Genomic DNA, 22,792 nt, shown 5'->3' with positions numbered 1-22,792 from the left:
TCCCAAATTAGGAGACGCTGTGATGTGGGTACCCACCTCTGCTCTAGAGGTGATGTGGCTTTCTTGTGTGTGGCCCAAGAGTGGGTTCCAATCAACGGTAGGTGCCGGTGTGGGTAGCATGGCCCCCCCAGCCTGCCTATGTCCCACCCCAGCCTGAGGAGAGGAGGGGTTCTTCTACCTGTTTAAGGCCATCTTTTAAAGTTCACCTTGGGGGTCCCCTCTGAGGGAACCTCCCTCCCAAGAGAGCCCCGGGGACCCCCGCCGTGTGTGACAGATCTGCCTGGCCCTGGACTTGCCGCTGCGTGCCCTTCTCTCCTTACGTGACAGACACAGGTCCTACTGCGTTGTGCTTTCAGCATGAACAATCCGATGTGCCCACCATCAGTTCACTATCACAAAAGCTGTTCTGGGTCCCAGGTAGAAAACCATTTTTTTTTTTTTTTTTTACTCTATGAGGAAGACAAACGTGTTCTCACTAAGGTCTGCCTATGTGTTTTCAATTTCACCCTCTGCTCTCGTGAGGTTATGGACACATCATATTCTCAGATCCAGTGTTCAAGTGAGAGCCACAGGATTCCCCCCTCTGCCCCTTCATTTGATCCTCTGAGCTGGGCCCGAGCAGGTGAAAGGGCAGTGCAGAGGGATCAGGGCCTGGGGCCTGGGGCCTGGGGCTGTCACTGCAGCTGTGGGACTGTGAGCCAACCTCTCTGAGACCTGCCTCAGTCTCCTTCTTTGTAAAGTCACGTGGTCAGACAAGCCCATCTCTGGATCTCTTCCATGATCCATTATAGGAACCGAAATCCATTTAGGAACATTGGAGCCACTGGGGCTGGCAAATGCCAAGTTGTCCCTGGTACGTCCTATTCCTAATTTACCTTCGGAAGGGTCTCGCCAAACTTCACCACCAACTCCCCTTCGCTTCCTTCTTCGTTTTCTCCTTCCTGACTCTTGACGAAACCTGTCAGAGGACAAGAGGCTGGTTTTCAGAAAACAGAACAAGAGCCAGACAGAAAAAAAAAAAAAAAAAAAAAAAAGACTCCCAGGGTCACCCCACCCGGACCAATGAAAATATTCTCCATCTTCTCTATGTAGGGGCCACAGCGCCATTCAGGAGTCAGGCTTGTGGGGGATTCTGTTTTGGTGCAGGGGATGGTCATTTGCCAATATGGTTGAATTATTTTTAGGAAAATCAAAGAGATTCCCCTCCTTTCCAGCTTTTTTTTTTTTTTTTTGGAACAAACCAAGCAACAAAGAAATCATCACATCACAGGCAAGGAGATTAGGAAACATGACAGCTCATCCCACGCCACTCAAGATAGCAGCCTTTTGAAATGCTAATTTGAGCTTCCTAATATGCTGTTTCCATAGAAATGTATGCAAATGTCTCGATAGTTTATTAAAAACAGCCGCACGAAAATCCTCATCATTTTTAGAAGTGCCTTTCCCCTGGCTTGGTGACCCGGGCTCTGGAAACTTCATGGAGAAGGTGGGTCTGTTACCAAGCCTGAGCCCGGGGCCAAGTGGGAGAAGGAAGGGGGATAGCGGGGGTGACACATCTGGATTTCTGGAAGGAGCCGTCATCTCATCGCAGAACGCCTCCCTGGGTGGAGTCGTTTCTGCCCTGCACCCCCACCTCTAGACCATCTCAGCGAAGGAGCTGGAAACCACACAGATCTCGCCATGGAACAGCTTTAGACAATATGCCTAGAAATGTCACCCAGAAAGGGTGTTTGCTAAACACAGTTTGTGCTAACGGCTGCTGGCTGGGAGGAGGCTGTCCGTCCCTGGCTTGTTCGGCAATTGCTCCGGACCACCCGAGAAGCCGGCCGGCCTGTAGCAAAGAGCGGAGGCCCGGGGGGAGGAGTGGCAGCCACCGGCCGCTGCCCAGGCCCGCGCTGGCCTCCGCGAGCCCTGGGCCTTTGCCCAGGACCCCCTGGTTGAGTACGAGCCCCAGCCTGTGGCGGGGGACCCCTGAGTGGCTTATGCATTGCCCTGAGGGGCCCGGAGAGGAGCCAGTGGCCCCGTCACCTACAGGGACTGACAGGTCTCTGCCTCAGTGGCTGCTCCAGTCTCTGAGGCTGGGATGGCAGCATCACGGGCCACTGGGGGACGCCCCCACAGCCACTGCCCCTGACCGCTCCTCCCGCGGTCCCCTTGAAGTCCACCTGTGAATCCTTCCCAGAGAGAGAAGCGGGGCAGAGCGCCGTCGATGAAAAGGCACTTATGAGAAAGAGTCCTGCCTGCCCGGCCGAAGGTGGCTCAACACCCACTTACTCTCCAGGCAGCTCGAGTGGAACTCCAGGTAGAACTTGGTCTGGGACTTGGTCTTCAGGGTGGCGAAGCACCTGAGGAACTCGATCTGCCCTTGGCTGTCGACAGTCCCGGGGCCTGGAACAGGGGAGAAAGAGATTTGGCTCCACGACGTGGCCAGAGATGGAGCGTTTTGAATCAGCCCCCACCACCGGGCTCCTTCTCAGTGTCCAGGGAAGGTGAGGTCCAGGTGATGGCGAGGTTCCCCCTGAATCCCAGAGCCCGCCGACTCTCAGCTTTGCCACTGAAACTGTGGCCCTGGCAACGCCTTTCACTTCTGTGCCTCAGTGTCCCCGTTTGTTCTGGCAGAGAGAGCTTGTATAAAGGCTCAGTGGCTCGATACCCAAATCTGTCTCGTTTCGAAGTTCAGGTAACAAGGGCTGCTTGCTCATCCTTCCACAGGTTGACTTCCCTCCGCTCCTTATTTACCCCCGTTCCCACCCTAGGGGCTGGCCCGCCGCGGTATTCACCGACGTGAAGCGTTTGCGAGCATCCTCAGGCTGGTTGAGGACACGTTCCGTCCTTCCCTGTAAATTCTGGGCCACCTGAGAGCAAGGGCAGACATTCCCGTCCTCTAGCCCACCCAGCCTTCCTTCTTTCCTTTCTCCCCCCTCTCATCCCGGCTTTATTGAGGAATAACTGGCAAATGTAATTGTGCATATTTAAAGTGTACAACGTGAGGACTTGATACACACGTACACTGTGAAATGCTTACCAAGATCAAGATAATTAACACATCCATCACCCACATAATTAACTGGCTTCTTTCTTTCTTTCTTTCTTTCTTTCTTTCTTTCTTTCTTTCTTTCTTTCTTTCGTGTGGTGAGAACACGTAAGATCTGCTTCTAGCGAATCTCAAGCGTACGATACTCTATTATTAGCTGTGGTCATCATACAGACTGTTAGATCCCCAGAACTGATTCATCTGATAACTGAAAGTTTGTACCCTTTGACCTACCCCATTTCCCGCTACCCCCTCCCCCAGCCCCTGGCAACTGCCACTCTATTCTGTTTCTACGAAATTGGCAATTTTTTCCAAGACCCCACATGTAGGTGTGATACCACACACCTATGGTATTTTTTTGTCTGGCTTGCTTCACTCAGCTTTCCTTCATTTCCTTAAACCCCACAGCAAGGCCGGGCTCTGCTGAGGGAGACATTCAACCAACACTCAATCCAGGTAATGGGTATATGTGAGCATCAACTGTGCGCTGAGTCCCGGTGGAGGGAAGGCAAGCCTGACACCGAGGATGTGCTGAGGGTCCTCACTGAGGGTGTGATGGCATGAGCCACCCCGTCAACGCTGTAGGAACTCAGAGACAGCATAGATGGGTGGGAGCCCAGGGAGGCTGGATGGAAGGTTCTAGAGCTAGGAGAGAGACAGGATGGTAGAGTAAGAGTTGTGTGGAGATGGGAGGTCATCCTGCTAGAGCAGATGTTAGACCCAACAGCGTGGAGAAGAGTGGCCCAGAAGACAGTATCCCAGCCTCCCTTATAATCCTCAGGCATGAAGGACACAGAGCCATACAGGCTCCTCCTGCCTCAAGTGAGCCCCCCCCCCACCCCCGCCCGCCACAGGCTAATTCCTAAATTAGCCTGGACTGTCTGCTGACCACAGGAGCTGGGGGTGAGCATAGCTCCCCAGTCACCCAGGCCCAGGCTGGGACGAGGGTGGCCTAGTGAGCACGGCTGAGCTACATGATTTGAAAACTTAGCTACAAATCTAAGTATTATTTACTCTTGCGTTTCCCAAGCCCAGTCATCACATCGCATCCTTACAATGTTTACCATCTCCACCTACCAGGCACCCCACCCCCCGTGAATACTGACTTAATATTTTCTTTAAATAGACTCACTTTTTAAACTTAAGTAAATGTATTTAAACAAGTATACCACATGACTAAATGGAAACCCAGTGATGTTTGCCTTACACAGAGGAGACAAAAGTAAGACATCTTACAACAAGTGTGTTACTGATCATCCATGTCACACCCAGGATTGTTTTTGGACACACCTTGGACAAACATTCATTTACTCAAATGTAAAGACTGAAAAAAACCCGAGGCTTAACAAGCTGACATATTTGCCAAAGAGAGCAAGAATATGCTCTGCCCTGAAATCGCGATCCGGCTTAGATGCGAGGAGTCCCCTTGGATGGAGCGTCGACTTGCCTGGAAGGATGAGCCTCATCTACTGCAGACAATGGATTGCTACAACCAAAAGATGAGGGCCCAAGGCCTCCTGTCTTTGTGGAGGACAGAGGGATGGACATCGCCTGCCACTTACCGTTCTTGGAGACAAACTGCGAGGTGACTCCTGCCTCAAATGTGGCAAAAACAGGGCTGTGGTCACTGGTCATGATGTCACTGGTGCTGCCTGCAGGGGAGGGATGGCATTTCTAAGCAGGGAAGGAAAAACCCTTCCAGTCAAATCGAGGATGGCAAACCCACAGCAGAAATCAACTTATATTTATGGAAGCCTCCAGAAGTTTCACGCTCTTGCACCTGTTGTTTCCACTGAACTTCCACCACCATGCTCGAAAGTCTCAGTGGAAGTGTGTGACACTTTGTCCTCCATGGCAAAAATGTGCCTGTGCTAGAGACACATGAGTTTTTAAATACATCATGGGGTGTGAACTGTGGAGACTTTTCTGGTCTCAGTACTTTGTCACATTACTGAGCTCATGGCCCAGAGTGGGAGGGGGGTTTAGGTCAGGGTCTCTTGGTGACAGAGATGGCACCTTCCCCCATCCCACAGTGCCTCATAGGACTGGGAGAGAGTAGTAGGTGATGAAGTGTAGACACCTCTTTTAAGGAACAGGGGCTCAGGGAGCAGGGCATGTTTGGAGGACGTAAGGGAAAGAACACAGTTCTAGAGATACTGAGGTCTAAGTGCTTATAATAGAGCCACATGAAGATGTCTGGCTGGGTCCTCAGGGCTGGAGATTTATCTTTAGGTTTGGAGTGATGTTAGGTGGAAGCAGAAGCCATGAGGATTTCTGGGCTCCTCAGGGGAGGCAACAAGATGCAAGTCCAGGCCACACTGGCCAGTAATGTGCAAAAAGAAGCAGCACAGGAGACCAAGAAGGCATTAAGACAATTAACATCATCTTCCAGAAAGCTCTTACAGATCAGCAAAAGGTAAACATCCTACCCTTCAACCAACCAGAGGGTATAGGCAGAAAATTCCAAACAAAAAACAGATGGCTAAGAAACATGGACAAAAATGCTCACGTGCTCCAGACCAAGGGAAAGATGATTGAAACAAGACAGAAGGAAGAACAGTCAGACGGAGCAAAGTGGGGGCACTGGTACTGGAGGGCTGGACTAGGGGGCCCAGGTGAGGTTAGCCAGGGGAGGAGGAGGACACCCCTCCTCTGAGACAGGAAGGCATAGGTAGGAGGGGCGTCAGCCTAAGTCACGCTTGGATGTGGGTAGAGGTCAGGGAGGGTCCAGTGCTGTGTGAAGCGGGAGACTGGGCTGGGGTGGGGAGTCAGGCTGAGCGTGGGGTAGCAGCGGAAGAGGGGGTGTTCCAGCGAGAAGTTAATGGGAAGACAAGCAGGGTTTTAAAAATATTCTATTTTTGGACACCTGGGTGGCTCAGCAGTTAGGCGGCTGCCTTCGGCTTGGGTCGTGATCCCAGGATCTGGGATCGAGTTCCATATTGGGCTCCCTGGAGGGAGCCTGCTTTTCCCTATGTCTGTGTCTCTGCTTCTCTCTCTCTCTGTGTGTCTCATGAATAAATAAATCAATCTTTAAAATAAAAATTTTCTTTTTTTAAAAAAAGATTTTATTGATTTATTTGAGAGAGAGCACAAGGCGGAGGAAGGGACAAGGGAGAGGGAGAGGCAGAGCAGGGAGCCCGAAGCAGGGCTCGATCCTGGGACCTGGGATCATGACCTGAGCCAAAGGCAGACTCTTAACTGACTGAGCCACCCAGGTGCCCCTCAAAATGTTCTTTTTTTTTTTTTTAAATTTTTTATTTATTTACTTATGATAGTCACAGAGAGAGAGAGAGAGGCAGAGACACAGGCAGAGGTAGAAGCAGGCTCCATGCACCGGGAGCCCGATATGGGATTCGATCCCGAGTCTCCAGGATCGTGCCCTGGGCCAAAGGCAGGCACCAAACCGCTGCGCCACCCAGGGATCCCCTCAAAATGTTCTTAACCCTATTTTGTGTATGTATTGAATGCACGTCATTAGCACTACGGTGCCTGTGCCCTAGAAACTTGGAAGGTGACAGTGACCTCAGTGGCCTCTCTGTAACCACACTCTGTACTGTCCTCCTCCCACAACTGAGTCTGGGCTTAGCTATGTGACTTCTTTTGACCAGCAGGACATGAGCTAAAGTGAGGCAAGCAGAGACCTAAAAAGCTCTTCCACATCTGAGACTTGCAGATATGGGGTCCCTGGGACCCGGAAGAAGCCTGGACTGGTCTGTGGGATGATTAACAACAAGGCTGAGTTACCAGCATTGCCCCTGCTGACAGCCAGCCAACCAGCCGGCCAACCCCCAATCCAGGGTGCGGGGGAGCTCCTGGCCTGAGCGTGCCCAGCCAACACCAAACAGAGCAGAGATGAACAGACCCAAGTTCAGCCCAGCAAATCAAGCTCGCAAATTTTCAAGGTGCTTTGTCACACAGCATTAGGTAACTGATACATCCTATTTGTGCCAATCAACCACCATTAGACTCAAGCTTCCAGCTGACCCCATTTCCTGAGCTCGAGACATTCATTTTTTCTTTCCCAATTTCTTGCTCACCTTCAACTCATTAAACCCTTCCACACTGCACCCTCCAGAATTCAGTGAAATAACAGTAAAATTCCCTACATTTTCAACTTTCCTTTCATGTTCTATACCTGGTCCTTTCTGGAAGATATTGCAGCCTCTTAAGGGAGGGCTGATTCTCTGCTCCCTCCCTCATATGTGGGGAGAGTGGGAAGGTGTGTCCTCCCTGCCCCAGGGCCATGTCACTTCCAGGGCAATCTCCCTTTGTTTCCCTAAAAACCTCCACTATGGAGCTGTTCTGAATGCCAAGTTCAGGTTCAAAGAGCAGAAATGTGGGACACCTGGGGGGCTCAGTGGTTGAGTCCCACATCTGGCTCCTCACAGGGAGACTGCTTCTTCCTCTGCCTGTGTCTCTTATGAATAAATAAATAAAATCTTAAAAAAAAAAAAAAAAAGCAGAAATGCTACCAGCCAGCACATTCCCCTGAATCTCTGTTGCAGAAACAGACGGTGGCATCTTCCTAGAGATGAGAATTGGCAGGACTCATGGAGTTGCAGATGTGGGAAGAGAGGCAGAGAGGCAGCGCTGAGAAATGGGATGATTAACAGGAAAGATGGGCCTTCTGAGGTCTGGAAGGCGGGACGATTCCTGGGCTGTGGCTACGGGGGTGGGATGCCTTTCCACACATCTAAAGGTGCAAAGTTTGTCTTGTGAAATTAGTTCTGGGAGACAGAGCTCAGGTGCTAGGGGAGTGCAGGGTGCACGCCTTCCCAGAGCACTTGTTCTGGTCCCTTCTGGGAAGCAGGAGGCATGCATAGGGGCACCTGGGTGGCTCAGTCAGTTAAGCATCTATCTGCCTTTGGCTCAGAGTCATGGTCCCAGGGTCCTGGGATGGAGCCCCACATCAGGCTCCCTGCTCAGCAAGGAGTCTGCTTCTCCCTCTGCCCCTCCTCCCCATTCATGTTCTCTCTCTGTCTGAAATAAAATAAATAAAATCATTAAAGAAAAAAAAAGAAAGGAATGTATATCAGTTCACCCTGATGGGACCTGAGTTAAATATGGAGATTTGTCAGTCCCCAGAGAGAGGATGGGAGCCACAAAGGTGGTCACTGGGCAGCAGCAAGTCCCCCCTTTGAGTGGGTGGGGCAGGGCTGAGGTCAAGGACAGTCCAGCAGGGATTCTGGGCCTGTGACTTGGGTCACATGAGGGATACGATGGGAACAAGGATGGGCCTCCTTCAGGTGTCATTGTCTGGGTGTTTGCAATGTTTTCAAAATAATATCACAATTCTCGGTCAATAAAGTGTGTTCAAGGTAATTTTGTTCTGAACTTTTAAGTACACAGTACAGAATAGTTCCAAAAATATGGGAAAATAAGAAGTAGCTTTTAAGAATATGCATTCAAGGGCAGCCCAGGTGGCTCAGCAGTTTAGCGCCACCTTCAGCCCAGGGCCTGATCCTGGAGACAGGGAATCGAGTCCCACGTCAGGCTCCCTGCATGGAGCCTGCTTCTCCCTCTGACTGTGCCTCTGGTTCTCTCTCTCTCTCTGTATTGCTCATGAATAAATAAATAAAATCTTAAAAAAAAAAAAGCACTCAAGCAATTAAGAATTCCTTCAAGAGATTTTAAAACTTCTAGGGTCAATCATTATTTAGTTGTTTGACAAATTTTTCCATAATTATTTATTTTAATAATGCATATTATGGCTTTTTCAGCAACTTAATTCAATTTATTATTTTTATTTTTTAAAAAAGACTTTATTTATTCATTTGAGAGAGAGAAAGACAAGAGCAGAAGGAGAGAGACAAGCAGATTGCACTGAGCATGAAGCCCAACATGGGGCTCGATCTTGGGACCCCAATATCATGACCTGAGCCGAAATCAAGAGACCGATGCTTAGTTAACCTCTTTATCTTTACATCTTCAATTTATCTTTAAATCTTCATAAATACGTGTGTGTGTACTCATCATACGGGTAATGTTTACCCATACGAATTTCCAATATCGGGCTATATTTGACCTGTGAAAATACTACTTTTATGTGGTTCAAACCTAATATGCTGTTTTTGAAAGAAATAACTTGAGGATGCCTGGGTGGCTTAGTTGGTTGAGCATCTACATTTAGCCCATGTCGGGCTCCTTGCTCAGTGTCTGCCTGCCTGCTTCTCCCTCTGCCTGCAGCTCCCCCTGCTTGTGCTCTCTCTGTCAAATAAATAAAATCTTACAAAAAAAACCCAAACAAACAAAAAACAAACAAACAAACAAAACCAAGTCTGGATTTCTTTTTAAAAGGGCTCTATAGTTCCATTGTTTCCCAATGCAGAGACACTTATCATGCTGTAGCCTCAGACAGGAGAGGATGATGCATCAATGCCTCCAGGTCACCTGACCAGGGCTGCTGGGACTTCTCCCATTTTACAGATAGACAGACTGGAGCCTATCAGTCCAGGGCGCGTGAACCTCACAAGTTGCCACTCACCGTAGGACTGACACACCACATGCACGAGCGGGTAGGATTTCCAGAGGACTCGGTCACACCAGGAAGGCAGGTTGTACTTCATCTGTGAATCAAAGTCATGAGCTTTGTAAAATGCCTGCTAATGTAATATATACATATTATATATATAATAATAATAATATATATTATTATTATATATATATATATATCAGTAAAAGAAAAGATTAACTCGTGAACTCTAATCCTTGAATTCATGTGCCGTGCGGTCTTTATAGATTTGCTCCACAGGTGGCCTTCAACCCTTTTCATTTGCCTTAAATCCCGAGTCCACTGCCACGTGCACCCCCTTTTCTTCCGCTTTGGAAGATCGACTCACCTGGCTATGGGCCCATACCTATCCTCCTCACTATTTCTGAATTTCTTGTTCTTCCATTCTCATACTTTTTTTTCTGACTCAAATGAACCCCACAACTTGTACTTTCAACCCAGTCTCTGCTTCTCTTTTCCAGCTACTTGCTTAATAACAACACTCCAGCCACTCACTCCCATTTACACAGCCGTCTACCTATCTTCTGATCCAGCCGGGCAGCCATCTACTTATTCACCCACCTACCTGCCCACCATTCATCATCCATATACCCATCCGTCCATCCATCCATCCATCCATCACCTATCCATCCATCCATCCATCCATCCATCCATCCACATATCCATCCACCTATTTGCACATCCATCTGCCCATCCAATCACTCCAACAATATATGTTAAAACAAGCCCTCTCCAGGCTATACTGGCGAGCAAGATGCCCACAGGGTGTGATAGAGAAGGCAAACAGGCAACATCTTCTATCCCTTTAAGTTCTAGCTCTTTCTCTCCTCCCTATAAATGTAAAGGTACTCACCCTAAAATAGCCTACCCCTATCATCTCCTTCAATTACTTTTCTCTTTTTACCCATTTTCTTTCAAGAATGTTCTATTTTCATTGCCTCTACTTTTGGACCACCCATTTCATTTTTTAAACTTGAGATGCAACTTACATACAGTGTAAGTATGTAAACAGCTTGAGGAATTTTTAGATTTGTACACACTCATTTAACCCAGATCAAGATATAGAAAATCTCCCTCATCTCCAAAGGTTCCCTCCTGTTCCTGTGTCCATACTACCGCCTTGTAGAGGTGAACATGATCATGACCAAAGCCTCTACTAATTCATTTTGCCCAACCTTGAGCTTATGAATGGACTCCCTCGGTATATATTGTCTGAAGTCTGGCTTCTTTCACCCATGTTGTTGCCTGCAGAAGTGTCCTTTTACTCTACTGCTGTGGTTGTATTCCACTGCATGTATAAACCGCATTAATCTATTCTACTGTTGACAGAAGTAGGGCTCTTCCCAGTTTTTGGACGTTGTGCGCAAAGCTGCAATAAACACTCTTGTATCTCCCTTTTGGGTGAACAAATGTGCTCATTTCTCTGGGGCTACCCCACAGTGGAGTTACTGGATCATAGGGTAGGTGAACATTTAGTTGCATAGATGCTGCCAAACTGTTACTCTTACCACTCTAGTTCTCAGCACCAGCTGCCCCCAAGAATTACCATCAGAACTTTACAAAGATACAGAAAGTGGGGCCTACCCCAGGTCTCCTTCATTAGTGCCTCTGGGGATGAGGCCCAGACATCTGTGTTTCTGGAAAGTTTCACCAGACTCATCTGCACATGTTGGTAAAAAGCCATTCTCATCCTCCTGCTGGCTGGATTTCACCCCCAAGACTACGTGAACTGCTCTTTCAAAGTCCACCAAACCTTCTGGACCCCAAATCCAGCTCCTTGTGCAGGATTCACATGCCAGGTGCATATTCTCCTAGACTCACATTCCACACCGGAGACTACTCATCCTGACAGTCTCTCACCCCCGGCTTCTGTGATGCACAGCACCTGGTTGGTCCACCCACCACCTACGTGAGCACTCATTTCCCGTCTCCTCTGTTGTATCTGCTCATCCTCCTCTGGCCTCTGAATGTGGATGGCCCCCAAATCTGCCCGCAGCTCGTTTTGCCTCTTCCCCTGACAACTTCACCTACCTCATGGGTGTGCCTGTGTTCTCTGTCTGCCTGCACAACTCCCAAACACATGACCCAGCCCTGATGTCTCTCTCTCTCTAGCATCACCTAGGATCTTCAATTGCCTTTTGGATGTTTCCACTATCTTCCATCAATATTATACAGCAAGTCTGAAGACAAGCTCTATTCTCTCCCCCAAGCCACCTCTGCCTTCTGATTTTCATTTTTATCAATGGCCATCATGTCTACCAACATGTCCTGCTCTTCTTGGCTTCTGCTTTCATCGTTTATTCCCACATCTGACTCGGGCCCCAGTTTCTCAGCTGGACCCACCACACGGCCTCTGCGGTCCTCTACATCTTCCTCATCCTCTACACAGACCTAGACCGGCCTTCTCTGTGTATCTCTGCCATGCTGCCAGCCCCCAGCAGAACTTCCAGGGGCTTCCCGATGCCCATCCAACAGGTTAAAACCTTAACCTAGTATCTAGGACCTCTCTCCCCTCAGCTCTCAGCCCCTGCTAATTTCTCCTGACACTCGAGTCAACCTGGACATGCCCTCACTGTCCCCACATGTCCCCAACGGCCTGCCCCGACGGTGCCAGAGGACCAGCGCTACACAGCCACCAGTGGACACCTCCCAGGCAGGTTTCTTGTCTCAGCCTCATTCCTTCACAGCAGACCTGGATCTTCTCTCCTTCTCTGCCTGTTTTCTTCCTATTAACTCTTGCTTTCTTCTAGCATCTACCCAGGTGTGGCCTGGCCTTTCCTTTTGCACTTCTCTGCTTGCCCTGAGCCCTCAGGAAACATTCTGAACGGTTCTCCACTCCAAACCGGAGGCCTCCAGCAGTGCCATGCCACACCTCTAAGCCTCAGGGCCTGGCTTCTCCAGGCTGGGGCCCAGGAGGTGACGATGCCAGAACTTCCTACCTCCTTATCTGTTCCAGCAAGTCTTCCAACTGGAAATGGATCAGCCTTCCTCATCCCTTGTCCCATCCTCTTGCTGACAGCCAAGCTGTCCCTCAGAGTACCACAAATGGGCCCTCTTTGAGAAGCCTCTCCTGATCTTTCCTTGCCTGAAAGGTCATGTCCTTCTCTGACGGCTCTTTGGTATATTTGGCAAATGTGTTTGTCTCATCTTTCCTTCCATAAACTCCTTGGGGGCAAACACTGGGCTCATCTTTGATTTCCTACTACCTAGAAGAATGTTTAGCCCATCACAGGTCATCAGTAAATACCTGTTGAACAAGAATGAATGAAAGCTTTATTATAGCCTTCCCTAAACACTGTTCCTTGGAACACAAGGGACCTCATAAAATAATAATTGGTATTCCATGACCAAATGAATTTGGCACAGAAATTTCCTTATGGAAAACCATAATGTTCAGAAACCTATAAAGGCTCTGATAAATCCTGCAGCCAAAAAAAAAAAAAAACAGCTTATTTAATGATGACTCACTTGGCAGATTAGGAAATAGATTGCATCGCAGGACATAAAAAAAAAAAAAAAGAAGAGCTTGAGAACTAAATTAAAGAAATATTTTAAATCCTTTCAGACTCTTAGACTCTCTGGACAGAGGGTAAATCCTGTGTCATGAATCTAGTTTCTTGCAATTAATGTATTAATGTGACAGTGTGGTTGCCCAGCCTCTCCTTAGAAGAGGTTTTTGCTCAGTGACGCAAATCAACACGTGATCTCTAATTTTGCTTCTTTTTTTTCCTGTTGCCTAGTGGATGAAGACACTCTTTCACTTCCTGCTTGCCTCTGTGGGGATGGACACAAGAGGGCTGAGAGGTGCAGGGGGGTGGAGACGGGGGCGGGGGCAGGGTGATGGCTACGCAGAGAGCTTACCCCCGTGGCTTTCTGCTTAGTGTAGGCGTACTTGTCCCGAGTCAGTCTTTCAAAACGGTAGGTGGGTGCGAACGTGATTTCTTCCTCCTCTGAAAACCAAACAAAACCGTGGTTTCTGCCTTGATTCCCCACATTACACAGGTCCATTTCCTTCTTCCGCAGGTACAGTCCTTGCCCCCCAATTCCTGAGGATATTCCGGGAAAAGAGAAGACAGCGATGGCTTGAGAGGGCCTAGGAGCCAAGGGCCATGGTTCTTACCGAAGTGCAGAAAGACCTTCTGCTCCTTCCTCTCCATGAGCAGCTGGTCGTGGGACAGGAGGTCTGCATACTGCTGCTGCTTGATTTTCTGGACAATGGTTTCTGCCTCCTGGAGCAGGGACACAGCCAGGCCTCCAGTGAGACATCCCCGCTTTGCCAACATGAGGCCCGTTACCACCCGCCTGCCCACACCACCCAGGACCTGGAACCCCCGAGGCCACACCAGAGCCTGGTCCCACGGCTGCCAGGTTGGAGCTTCTTGGCACTTAACTGTTTTACAAGGATAACTGTGCAAAAGTAGTGAAATGTCAACCTGATAACACAGGTTTTAGCAGTTTCAGATTTGCAGAGGGATGTTTTAACATTTTACTCTCTCACTCTGACTTCTAATATTATTTTTATGGGCAGGTTTGTTTTGGGGCCATGGAAGGAGCCGAAATCCCAGCTCCCTGACTCTGTGGGCATCGGCAGGAGCGCCAGCCGCCTGGAATCCAGCGGTCCTCCCTCCTGAGACTGTTACCTCTGCTCCGGCAAATGCCCTTGGCCAACCTCCTGGTGAGGGATCGGCCACAACAGCCCCTCTGATGGTGAAGGGTCAGGATTTGTGGGGTCCCTGCCCAGCCCTCTCCCAGCCGCTGCGGGGAGCCTCTAGGGAGGCAGGTGAGGTGGCACACACGAGCCCTAAGCAATTCCTCAGTCTCCACAGAATGGCTGGGGCAGCAAGGGGAGGGGCAGGGTACTTGGAGAAACAGGTGGGAAGGAGAGTGAGAAGGTCTGGGTTCAAGCCCAATGGTCAGTGACCTGCAAGCGACCCCAGGCTACTTCTGGGCCTTTCTGTACCCCAGGGTTCTCAGCCCTTAGTTTCTGCCATCCTCCACTCTCCCCTCACATGATATAATGTGAAGGTTCTACACCCCTCAGTTAGGGACGTTCAAGCTGTAACCCAGGTCTCTACACAGACCACATGGCTCTGCTCCAGGCCTCCCCACCCCCTTCCCGGGAACACTTGGCTCCCCCTGAGTGAGCAAGGCCATGTCTGTGCCACCTGCTCTCAGTGGACCATGCCTGGGTGTCCAACGCAAGCAACATCTTCCTTAGCTGGCCAGTGACCTGCGATCTAGGCAGAAAATCATGCCAGTCTCCTCGGACACTAGCCTTTCCTGGGGACCTGGGCACAGCCAGGACAGTTATGTGGGAACTGAGCGTGAGCAGAGGTGAACTGTGAAGGCAGGGGTTGCACAAGAGAACCACAGCGGGTCCCGGAGCGGGTTGCTGCCTTGGCCCAGCTGGGTCTGAGCCTCCACAGCCCTGTTCCCCGAGCTAACTCAAGGGAGCCCCTGTGCCACGCAGCCCCCCACCCCGGGTGGGCAGCCCCTTACCCAGGTGGGCAGCTCCACGCGGTAGTTCAGGTCCCCAAGCCAGAAGAGATGGGTGAAGCGGTGAGTGATGTTAAAAGGGCTCAGTTTCTTGTCCCCGAGGGCCAGAAATCGGAGAATGCTCATGTAGTTCTGGTTTCGCCTATATAAAATAAAAAGTAGGGCAGCCCGGGTGGCTCAGCGGTTTAGTGCTGCCTTCAGCCCAGGGCGTGATCCTGGGGACCTGGGATCGAGTCCCACATCGGGGTCCCTGCATGGAGCCTGCTTCTCCCTCTGCCTGTGTCTCTGCCTCTCTCTCTGTGTTGCTCATGAATAAATAAATAAAATCTTTAGAAAAAAAAAAGAAAAAGTAGCCATCTTGCATAGGGTCACTGGTTCCCTATGTCACCACCATGGCAGGAAGGCAGAGGGAGCTCAGGGGGGACAGAGACTTGACTCGGGGGCCCCGGCTGCAGCAAACCACCTCCACGCAGGTAGGCACAGCCACAATGCAAAGGGCCTTTCAGGCAGAAATGGGAGCACAGGGCAGGGGTCCCCAAGCCTTCCTTTCTGCAGGGAACCAGAATTGTGATTATTCTAGGTAGAGGACTTCATGACTTGGGCCCAAAGGGCTTTGATCTCTAAGGGTGCCCAGCGCAGGTCCTTTCCCTTGGAAGCAGAGTGGTATTTAGGCGTCTATGAGATTGCCGACGTAAGGAAACGCGTGTCCTGTCCCCCCGCCCCAGGAGATCCACCCACACGACCGGTCACTCTTGCGCCACGGCCATGGGGAAAGCCGAGGGCTGCACAGTAGCTGCGGTGTTCGGTGTTCGGGGACGTGGGGTCGGCCTGGGGAGGTCACCCCGTGACAGAGCTCTCGGGAAGCGAGCTCCATTACCTGAGTTTCTTTTCACTTCCCGACGTCAGGTGGCTGTTAACAAATCCCAAGGAGGTTCCATTGAACATAAATGACACCCCGACGGCTCCTTTGTTCCCTAAAGGGAGAGGAGAAGGAAGACATGAGCACAACGGGCACCCTTGGCAGGTGGCGCAATGTGATCCATAAAGCGGAGATGGAGAAAAGCAGAACGGCTTCGTCTGGAGTGGGAGACTCGGCAGTGGCAGGACCGGGGCCGAGGGGGGCACCCCTCCACCACCAGAGGAAAGCTGGGTTTCCAGCCGAATGGCCTGCAGCCTTGGGATCCTCAGAGGGGTGGAGGGAGGAGGCTGCTGGTTGGCCATCCTGCTAGGATGACCCCCACCCCCACCCCTGGGGACTCATCGGTCACCCCGCGGGCCTGGCAGACAACACCATCAGAAGCAGCCAGAAGTCTGGGGAAGATTTAGACAAAGGAGCCCGGGGCTGGGCGCGCTGCCATCCTCCCCCACCCCAGCTAACCAGGTTCCTGGTGGGACCAAATGCCTCACTGAGACCCCTTTTTTTCTTCTGACTTTCAATCTATCCTAGACTCGGGGTTCTCAAAACATGTTCCCCAAACAGCAGCAGCATCTCCTGGGAGTTGTTGGAAGTGCAAATTCTCAGGCCCCACCCTGGAGCTGCGAATCAGGAATTCTAGAGGCGGGGCCCAGGAATCTGGGTGAAACAAGCCCTCGGAGTCAGGGGTAGGCAAACGCCGGCCCCATGCCAGGTGAAAATGATTTTTATGTTTTTAAATAGTTGGGGGAAAAAAATCAAAATAAGGTTTTGTGGCACATTAAAGTGATATGAAATTCAAATAGGAGTCCATAAATAAGATTTTATTGGAACACAGCTACGCCCACACGGTTGAGTAGTTGCAAGAGAGGCTGCATGACCTGCAGAGCCGAAATATATCCTGGCTGGCCTTTTAGAGACAAGATTTGCCAACTCCTGCTCTCGGGCATTCTGACACATGCAGAAGTCTGAGAACCCGCTCTGGTCAACACATTAGCTTGAGCCGTACGTATCGGGTGCTTGAAAAGTGGCAGGTCCCACCGAAGGACGGCTGTGAGTGTACAGATGCATCAGCATTGTGAGTCTCAGCAAGAAAAACAGAATGTGAAATATTGAATCATTTTTATATCGAATACCTATTGAAATGGTAATATTTTGAGTGAACGATGTTTGATTAAATCTTATGAAAACCGACTTCTCGGTTTCCTCTTTCCTGAATGTGGCTCCTAGAAAATTCGTAACCACCGATGCAGCTCTCAATCTGTCTGGGCTGGACAGCACTGCATGGAGCCTAAGTGGAAGGACCTCAAGGATCATCCACCTGCCTCCCCAATGGGTGGCCCTGCTCCGCTGCGCCCAGGAGGCCTCTCCTTTCCAGCTTTCTCCCCATCCTGCAGTGTGACCTGAGTTTAAATCCCTGCCCTCCAGTTTCCTGCCACTGCGCTTGGGACAGGTTAAGGAACATCATGGTTGGGGCAGCCTGGGTGGCTCAGCGGCTTAGCGCCGCCTTCAGTCCAGGGTGTGATCCTGGAGACCCGGGATCGAGTCCCGCATCAGGCTCCCTGCATGGAGCCTGCGTCTCCCTCTGCCTGTGTCTCTGCCTCTCTCTCTCTGTCTCTGTCTCTCATGAATGAATAAATAAAACCTTAAAAAAAAGAAAAAAGGAACATCATGGTAGCCTCCAGTCTCATGTCTGTGAATGGGGCCAATAACAGTCCTTGCCTCCACGGGGCGTTTATAGTAAATGGGATAATCCTCATGAAGCATTTAGCTCTCGGCTGTGCACATGTAGGTTCTCAGAAAGGTGTTTGCTCTTCTAGGGATGATGTCCACCAGCATTCACAGAGCCCTGTGCCATGTTAACCACGGCTAGGAGCCATTTGGGAAGAGGAGAGGGCCTGGAAGAGGCCAGCCCCAAGGTGGGGTTGGGAGGCAGAAAGGAACAGGTGCAGAGGGGCCTCTTGGCCATAAAGCTCAGACTCTGCCCAGACCTCCTGTCTCCCTTTCTGGCCTTGCCCCCAACACCCACTAGAGCTGCAGCCCTGAGGGCCTTGGCTTCACTGTTCCTGCCGCCTGGAACACTCTTCCCACACTGACCCTTCCTCACCCCTGGGACCTGGGTCCCAGTGCTCCTTTTCAGAGACCCTGGGGCCCACCCCCATCTCAAGTAGTACCGGGGCCTCACTGCCCTGTGCACCGTGCGCCACTTTGCGAGCGTGCTCACTCCTGGAAACCGTCTCCCCACGCGAGCAGGCTGCTATCTGCAGAGTCACGTGCCCAGCACCTAGCACCGTGCCGGGGGGACACAGCTGGCTCTGTCCCGATGAATGAGAGCCGGCGCAGCAGCGGGGGGCGAGGTCTGGGTACCTCACATGCTACAGGGAAGGGGCTGGTGGGAGAGGGGTGGGCAGCCCAGGCAGGCTGCAGCGAGGACAACCAGAGGTTCCTGGGCAGCAGAAAGGCGGGGGCTTTGACAGGGCAGCTACCGAGACAGGAAGGAAGGGGGCAAGTGGGTGTGGACACGGGCAGTTTGCGGTTTGTCAGCAGAAAAGCTGAGAGAGTTCACATTCGATTGCAGCAACTCTTCTGTTTCCTGTTGTCTCTGGGACTCTGTCCTGTCCCCGACTCCAACCACCAGAAACCACTGGCCTCGCCCCCAACCTCGCCCACGGCCCATGTGCGTGCACCTGCCCACGCACACTCACCCACAGACCCACACGTGCACTTACAGACAGCCTGCACACAGGCTCACATGCTCACTCACGCCCAGACAGGCTCACGCCTAGAGACCTGCAGGGACACTCAGACACAGATGTACTTGGATTTGCACGTGCAGACACACACAAACATCCACAGACTCACACTCACAGATGCGCTCCTGCAATCCTCTGCTCTTAATTCATCCTCTGAGGGGCCCTGACTGGTCCCCCCAGCTCACCGCTAATACCAACGTTTCCACATCCAACCAGAGTCCTTCTAGATCTACACCAGGGGTTGACAACACAAAGCCCGCGGGCCAAATCGAGCCCCCACCTGTATGTGGAAGCTAAGCTTTCTGGAACACAGCTACTCCCCTCACGTTCACGCCATCTGCTATTTCTTTTGTGTTGTGGTAGCCAGGATCTGCCCATGGCCCACAGAGCCTGAAAAACTGACTGGTACTTTCCAGAAAGTCTGTTAACTTTTGTCCTTGGTCCTTGATTCTCAAGGTGGGGTCTGCGAGCCAGCAGCATGACACCAGCTGCGAGCTAGCTGGAAACCTGTGGAGTCAGAACCCTCACTCTAGCCAGATCCCAGTAGCACTGGTGTTGACCCGGGCTGGGTCTGGGCTGAGGAAACCAACCAGTCTGGTCACCCAGGCCTGAGGGGACCCCAAGAAGCGAGACACAGTTTTTTGGCTCAGGGATGTCCCAGTCGGCTTGGACGGGATGGACATGTGAGCGCAGCCCCTTCCCTGCTCACCCAGCGTGTTGGCGATGCCGGTCTTCACGTTATCAGTACAGATGTGACTAATGCGGTTCTCATGCTCCGGCTTGGCCAGCACCACAATTCGGATGTTCCAGAGGGTGTGGATGGCAATCTGGTGGGGAGGACAACATGGTGACCCTTGGCCAGGGCATGGTGCTTGACCACAGGGCAAGAGATTCCCACTCAGCCCTGATCCCTGAGGTGGGGGACCCTGTCTATAACCCCTAAACTTCAGGGGAGCGCCTAAGGATGCTCTGCAGATGAAACCAAGAATCTTAAAGATGAGATCCAGGACTGGCAAAATTTCAGTGAGGGAGAAGGGGCAGGGAAGAGGGAGGGCCCCCATGATCTTCAGCAATGCCCCTGGACCCCACCAATTTCAAAATACATGAGCTCCAGTCTGGGCCTGGAAGATAGTGGTGGTGGTGGGCAATGACCACTGAGCACCCGGGCATCTTTTGAAGTTGAGATCTCACGGGCTGAGCCCACCCTGGCCTCTGAGACACTCCTGGCCAGCCTGACAAAGCCCACTGCCCTGGAGGCCCACCCAGAGCCCTGGCCAGCTGCTCACTGTTTTAAAAGTCATGCTGGTGATTTCTTGCAGGGAGTGTTTGAGTATCTCCAGCCACTCCTTCTCTCCCAGGGGGTCCTCCTGGGTGCCGATCACGTAGATGTCATGGGGGATGTAATCAGCAGAATCATCCCGCGTCTTTCCCTGCCCCTTGGAGAGAAACCAGGACGTGATCTTCTTGGGAGGGGGGGCGTTACCTTCAACAGCAAAACCCAACACCAAGTGAGTCAAAGGTTCATCAGGAGAATGCAAAACACAGGTGGGGGAAGTATGCGGGGCAGGAGGTTCACACAGTCACTGAAAACCATTCAGGCCACCCAATGAAATGCCGTAGATGGACAATTAATTATTTCCCCTAGGATGGCAGGTAGGGTCAGAGCACAGTTCAGTTTCTTTGTCAAGAGAACATGAAGTTTTGGAGACCAGAAATATCCAAAGATTCCATATGGTGACTTAAAACTAGTTGCATGAGAGGTCACTCTCCTAGCCTTAGGGGCTGATTTAGTAACTGAGACAGTCCTTGAGCAATTTATGTTCCATTGGCAAGAACATCCAGCAGGATGAGAGGTTTGGGAGCCAATAGGGACTTCCTTGCAAAACAGACAGATCTCAGCTACCAACTGAGAGCCGAAGAGACAGGAAGAGTGTGGAGACCACCTCCTCCATTCTCATTTCAAAAAATGAGTCAAAGTAGCTTAATGAAGACACGATGAAAGATTTATTTTGCCTCGAAACATCCTTTCAAGGTTGAGTAAACTTTCCTCCCAGAGTGATAACCTTCTTGGCTCACAAGTGCCAAGAGGCCAAGAGGCCAAGAACCCAAGTAACTTGACAGTAGCTGTTCTGCTCCTTGCTATTGTTCACAGTGGGAGCGTAAGCCCTGGGGGCCAGTGGTCTCTGCTTGGGGAGACCCTCCCACCCACCCAGCCACCTCCTTCCACACTGTCTTCTCCATGAAGACATCCCCCTCCAGGATGGACTCAGTCATTTCCAGCCAAATCTGAGACTGCCATGCTCACACAGGGAAAAACGGAAAGGGACAGTGTACCCACGTGCATGAACCTCTGAGAGTGAGACTTGATGAAATCAGGTGTCCACTAGAGAGGACAGAAGAGGACACAGGACCCCAGGCATGGGCCAGAGCTCAGAGCTGCAGTGGCCCTTGGAATATCTGGGCATGAATGCCTGGGGAGGGCTGGTGGAGTGTGGATCAGGCTCAGGTGCTCTCCTAACCTCTCTCCCAGAAGCTTGGCCCACCCTCCACTCAGCCAACAGGCCGGAAGTAGCAAATTATGTTCTCATTTCCAGGTCATTCCCTGCCCCTCCTTGAATGGCTCCTGCTCACCCGCTTCTTCCCTGCCGGGTGACTATCTGCTTGTCAGGAGGTGGGTGAGCCTGCCTCTGCTCTGGATAATGTGAGCAAGAGGGACACCCAGTTAAATTCAAGTTTCAGATAAATGACAGAGAACTGTTAGAAAAAGTATATCCGTTTAACTAAAATTCAAATTAACTAGACATCCTGTATCTACTTAGTTTTTTTCTAGCTGAATACTTCCACTCAATCATTATTTAGTTTAACTTATATTCTACATTTATCTAGTATCTACCTGTATATTAGTATGTAAGTATATAGGACATGGTATTTGATGTATATTTAGTACTTATTTCTAGCTGAATAGTTACACTATTTGGTACGACTTATATTCAGTACAATGCATATTAGCATATGACAGATATTAGTATGTAAATATATGTACTATATATTTAGCATAATCATTTCTAGCTAGATATCAATACTAAAAAACTTTGCTGTTTACATGAAATTCAAATGTTATTGGGCATCATTTCTTTCTCTCTCTCAATAAATTGAGCAACCCCGCTTGGCAGGGTGGGGTGGGGGGGTTTCTTCCAGGCCTGAGGCCCCCTGGAGAGCTGCTTAAGGCTGGCAGGTGCCCATGAGCCCCTTCACCTACATATTCACACTGTACCTAAAACACTCCAGTTTAGACATGTAAAGTAACCCAGCCCAGCTGCTACTGGGATAGGAGAATCCCAGAGCTCATTTGTCGTATCCACTGTCTCAGGAAAAGTGTGGAATTCCTTAGGAAGGAGGCTGTGCAGATAGGCTGGGGAGGGGACTGGGAGGAAGACAGGTGCCCTCCTACCCATGTGTCGATGTCTGAGGCAGCAAAGCCGAACCCAAGCGGAGGTGGTGGGAGGGAGTGGGGACGGGGGAGTGGTGGGGGGATGGGGGCACGTGGACCTACCCATATTCCAGGTACCGATGAAGATGGTGATCATGTCTGGCTCCGGCTGCTCCGAGTGCTTATTCTTCATCTGCTGGAGAAGCTGGCAAAAGCCTTCTCTCTTCTAGGGATTGAAGGGCAGACAGACTCAGAATGGCCTCTGTCTCCCTGCACATTACACTTTCAAAGGGCTCGGTCAGCTTCAGGAAAACTGAGAGGAGCGCAAATCAGTACGAACTGGCAGGAGAGCAATCTGGAAATACGGGTCCGAAGTCTTAAGGAAGTGGCTTCACTTTGCCCCTGCCATGCCTCTTGCAAGGACCGGACTCTTAAGAATCCCCACGAACCGTATAAAGACCCAATCATACCACGGGGACTGTAGCCTGCATTTCGATACAGAAAAAACTAGAAACAACCTTAAAGTCCAACCCTAGGGAGCAAATTAATCCTTGTATTATGGGTCATCCACAGGCTAGAATATCATAGGGTTTATAAGGCTAGATGCCCAAACTATCTCGTGGGGTACAAAAAGCCAATTGACAAAACAGTATCC

At 50.7% G+C, this 22,792-nt stretch overlaps 1 protein-coding gene and 1 long non-coding RNA gene across 3 annotated transcripts in view; one reads left to right on the top strand and one right to left on the bottom strand.

Annotated features, from left to right (window-relative positions):
• INPP5D (inositol polyphosphate-5-phosphatase D) overlaps positions 1-22,792 on the bottom strand; it is a 120,389-nt gene that overhangs the window by 16,175 nt on the left and 81,422 nt on the right. The window contains exons 11-21 of the mRNA XM_072796722.1: positions 22,261-22,363; positions 19,994-20,190; positions 19,417-19,534; positions 15,919-16,015; positions 15,045-15,183; positions 13,666-13,774; positions 13,407-13,495; positions 9,519-9,600; positions 4,597-4,686; positions 2,275-2,388; positions 876-958 (exon numbers count right to left, since the gene is read on the bottom strand). Coding sequence (XP_072652823.1) covers positions 876-958; positions 2,275-2,388; positions 4,597-4,686; positions 9,519-9,600; positions 13,407-13,495; positions 13,666-13,774; positions 15,045-15,183; positions 15,919-16,015; positions 19,417-19,534; positions 19,994-20,190; positions 22,261-22,363 — 1,221 coding nt within the window. The remainder of the gene's footprint in view (positions 1-875; positions 959-2,274; positions 2,389-4,596; positions 4,687-9,518; positions 9,601-13,406; positions 13,496-13,665; positions 13,775-15,044; positions 15,184-15,918; positions 16,016-19,416; positions 19,535-19,993; positions 20,191-22,260; positions 22,364-22,792) is intronic.
• LOC140616215 (uncharacterized) lies at positions 13,267-17,614 on the top strand. 2 transcript variants are annotated; one of them, XR_012016753.1, is made up of 4 exons: positions 13,267-13,349; positions 13,569-13,913; positions 14,074-16,669; positions 17,185-17,613. It is a non-coding gene; the product is annotated as an uncharacterized lncRNA (long non-coding RNA). The 2 variants fall into 2 exon arrangements; XR_012016752.1 differs by having other exon boundaries at positions 14,074-17,614.

Source organism: Canis lupus, chromosome 24 (assembly GCF_048164855.1).
Source record: "Canis lupus baileyi chromosome 24, mCanLup2.hap1, whole genome shotgun sequence".
NCBI classification, from domain to species: domain Eukaryota; kingdom Metazoa; phylum Chordata; class Mammalia; order Carnivora; family Canidae; genus Canis; species Canis lupus.
Note: the sequence above shows the minus strand (reverse complement) of the source record. Positions and strands in the feature narration are given on the sequence as shown.